We start from the raw sequence: 3,581 nt of genomic DNA on the forward strand, positions 1-3,581 counted from the left end.
GGCCAACACAGTGAAACCCCGTCTCTACTAAAAATACAAAAATTAGCCAGGTGTGGTGGCGGGTGCCTGCAATCCCAGCTGCTCAGGAGGCTGAGTCAGGAGAATCACTTGAACCCGGGAGGCAGAAGTTGCAGTGAGCCAAGATCATGCCATTGCACTCCAGCCTGGGGGACAATAACGAGACTTTGTCTCAAAAAAAAGAAAATCAGTTCTGTGAAAAATATTTGGGCCAGGTGCAGTGGCTCATGCCTGTAATCCCAGCATTTTGGGAGGCCGAGGTGGGAGGATCACATTAGCTCAGGAGTTCAAGACCAGCCTGGGCTTCATAGTGAGATCTTGTTTCTACTAAACAATTTTAAAAATTAGCTGTGTGTGGTGGCATGCGCCTGTAGTACCAGCTACTTGAAGGCCAATGTGTGGGGAGAGCTAGAGCTCGGGAGTTCAAGGCTGCTATGATTGTGCCACTGCACTCCGGCCTGGGCAACAGAGTAACATTCTGTTTTTAAAAAAAAAAGGAAGAAAGAAAAAAAGCATTTCACTGAGAGGCATGTGGTCTCCAAAAAACTAGCCACCATAAGCCTAGAGGACACAGATCTTCCAGGATCCTTGCTCTCCCCGCTCAGCCTCATCTCCTGCGAGTCTCTGTTCACGGTGCACACCTTGTGTCTCCTGTTTCTGCGCCTTGGTCCCATGTTTAGAAGGGCCTTCTGTAGCGTCCAGCCCTACAGGCTCTTGTGGGTTTTCTCTTTGTGTGCGGAGACGAGAGATTGTAGAAAGAAAGACACGGAACTAAGAAGTAGTAGGAAAGACAGCTGGGCCCAGGGGACCACCACCACCAGTGCGCGGAGTCCAACAGTGGCCTCGAATGCCTGGACGCACTGCTATGGATTGCATACAAGGCAAAGGGGCAGAGAAAGGAGTGTGAGTCATCTCAACTGATGGATAAGGTCAAGCAAGTCACATGTCCACGTGACAGGGGGCCCTTCCCTTTGTGGTAGCTGAAGCAGAGAGGAAGGACAGCATATGTCAGCATTTTTTCTATGCACTCATCAGAAAGATCAAAGACTTTAATGCTTTCACTAATTCTGCTACTGCTATCTTCTAAGAACTTAAAAGGAGGAGCCTTTAAGATGGGACAGGAAAGTGGACCAGGAGCGTGACCATTGAAGCACAGCACCACAGGGGGACATTTAAGCCTCCGGATGACTGCGGGCAGGCCTGGCTAATGTCAGGCCTCCCACAAGAGCTGGTGGAGCAGACTGTTCTCTAACTCCCCCAGGGAAAGGGAGACTCCCTTTCACAGTCCGGTAAGTAACGGGTGCCTTCCCAGGCACTGGCGCTACCGCTAGACCAAGGTGCCTTCAAGCGGCCCTTATCCAGGCATAATAGAGGGCTCTCACTCTTGTCTTCTGGTCACTTCTTACAATGTTCCTTCAGCTCCTAACTCTGTATGGCCTGGTTTTTCCTTGAGTTATAATAAGGAAACAAAGATTAATACTAAAGACTAATGATTGATAATATCCATATATAATCATCTCTATATCCTATTTCTATTATAACTTTTCTTATTCTATTTCCTTTATCACATTTGAAGAGGTTGTGCCTTCAGTCTCTTCCCTCGGCACCTGTGTTACTACTTTCAACCCATACCTTCCTTCCCTCATCATCCTGGAAGAGACACCTGGCTGCTGGCTCTGTCTAGAATACTGTCCTGCCAGACTGCTGCAAGCTTGACTCCTCCCTGTCCCTCAGGTCTCAGTGTAGAAGGAACCACTTCACAGAGAGCTTCCCATTAAGCTCCTTTATCTAGAGGACCTCCCGCCCATACATCACGCTCTGTCACGGAACCTGCTTGGTATCACAGCCACCATGTCTGATCATCTATAGTGTATCTGCTGATTTATTTCTTGTCTTCCTCCCTACACTAGACTCCATGAGACCAAGACCAGATCTGTCATGTTTACATTTCTCCCTCGTTTCTAAAAATAGTACCTGACACTTAGTAGACATTTAATAAACGGCGGCTACGTTTTACTAAATGAATACATGAATGAATCTCTCAAGCTCGGCAGACAGGCTACCTCCTCTCTGAAGTTGTCATCTTCCTTGGAAGAACTGGTCTTTGTTTCCTTACCGCACTGTCTCATCGTCACTTACGGCATTCACCAGGGTCTCCCACCACTTGACCCTGCACACCTCAAGGGCATGGACTGGATCTTGTTCATCTCTGTACCCCCAGCACCTGGCACAGTGACTGACAACACATGACAGGCACCTACTGAACAAATGCTGACTGAAGAAACGAAAACTAAGCGGGACTCTCGCTGCCCTTCTCCCAACTCTGCTGCTTCCAATTCTGGTCTACTCCTCACCCAGACACCCAAAAACCAATTTGGAAAGAAAATCCATCTCTATAGGCAAATCACCAGACAAAAAAATAATAAAACATAAAGCCTAAAAATTTGTCTCTTGAGGCTGGGCACAGTGGCTCACACCTGTAATCCCAGCACTTTGGGAGGCTGAGGCGGGCAGATCACGAGGTCAGGAGTTTGAGACCATCCTGGCCAACACGGTGAAACCCCGTCTCTACTAAAAACACAAAAATTAGCCGGGCGTGGTGGTGAGTGCCTATAGTCCCAGCCACTCAGGAGGCTGAGGCATAAGAATCACTTGAACCTGGGAGGCAGAGACTGCAGTGACTCGAGACCATGCCATTGCACCTCCAGCCTGAGTGACAAGAGCAAAACTCCATCTCAAAAAAACTAATAAGTAAAAATAAAAATTTACATCTTGAAAAAGAGGTGAAAGTGGCTTCATGATTCTGGGCTTCTCCTGCCTGCCTCACCCCCAGCTTTCCCCACTACATTATAAAAATCCCTTCCACTTTCCATTACAACAGAAAATTTGGGAGGACTCTCACAACCAAAGGGTACAATTATTATTAATATGTTCACTATACAATGAATTCCATTCCAACACAGGGTAGCTCACTGCCCCAGGTGGTTACGATGGCGTTTGATTTGAATTTGACTCTCCCTTGTTTATCAAGGGCCCGTAGATGATCTAGTGGCGCACGCAAAGCGTGACACTCAGGATGCGCCAGAAGCCGCTGAAAGGAGGGAAACCCGAAACTCTACTTACTTGCTCTGTTGGGAACAGGGTATTGATATACTCGACAGCATTGAAATCTGCTCGATCTAGAGGGTCCTGGCTTGGAAACACCTATACAGAAAGAGAGGATTATACATAAAAACAAGTAGTATATCGTAAATACATATATATAATTTTAATTTGTCAATTAAAAGGAAAATAAAGGGCCGGGCATGGTGACTTGAACCCGTAATCACAGCACTTTGGGAGGCCAAGGCGGGTGGATCACCTGAGGTCAGTCTCTACTAAAAATACAAAAATTAGCTGGGTGTCGTGGTGCACACCTGTAATCCCAGCTACTCAGGAGGCTGAGGCAGGAGAATCACTTGAATCCAGGAGGTGGAGGTTGCGAGAGCCAAGATCACACCACTACACTCCAGTCTGGGCGACAGAGCAAGACTCTGTCTCAAAATAAAATAAAATAAAATAAA

General features: G+C 47.1%; 1 protein-coding gene across 1 annotated transcript in view; it reads right to left on the reverse strand.

Annotated features, from left to right (window-relative positions):
* Positions 1 to 3,581, reverse strand: part of VPS53 (vacuolar protein sorting 53 homolog (S. cerevisiae)) — a 166,343-nt gene that overhangs the window by 155,831 nt on the left and 6,931 nt on the right. Inside the window, exon 2 of the mRNA XM_011956193.1 lies at positions 3,142 to 3,222. Coding sequence (XP_011811583.1) covers positions 3,142 to 3,222 — 81 coding nt within the window. The remainder of the gene's footprint in view (positions 1 to 3,141; positions 3,223 to 3,581) is intronic.

This window comes from Colobus angolensis, unplaced genomic scaffold (genome assembly GCF_000951035.1).
Source record: "Colobus angolensis palliatus isolate OR3802 unplaced genomic scaffold, Cang.pa_1.0 Scaffold110, whole genome shotgun sequence".
NCBI lineage: Eukaryota > Metazoa > Chordata > Mammalia > Primates > Cercopithecidae > Colobus > Colobus angolensis.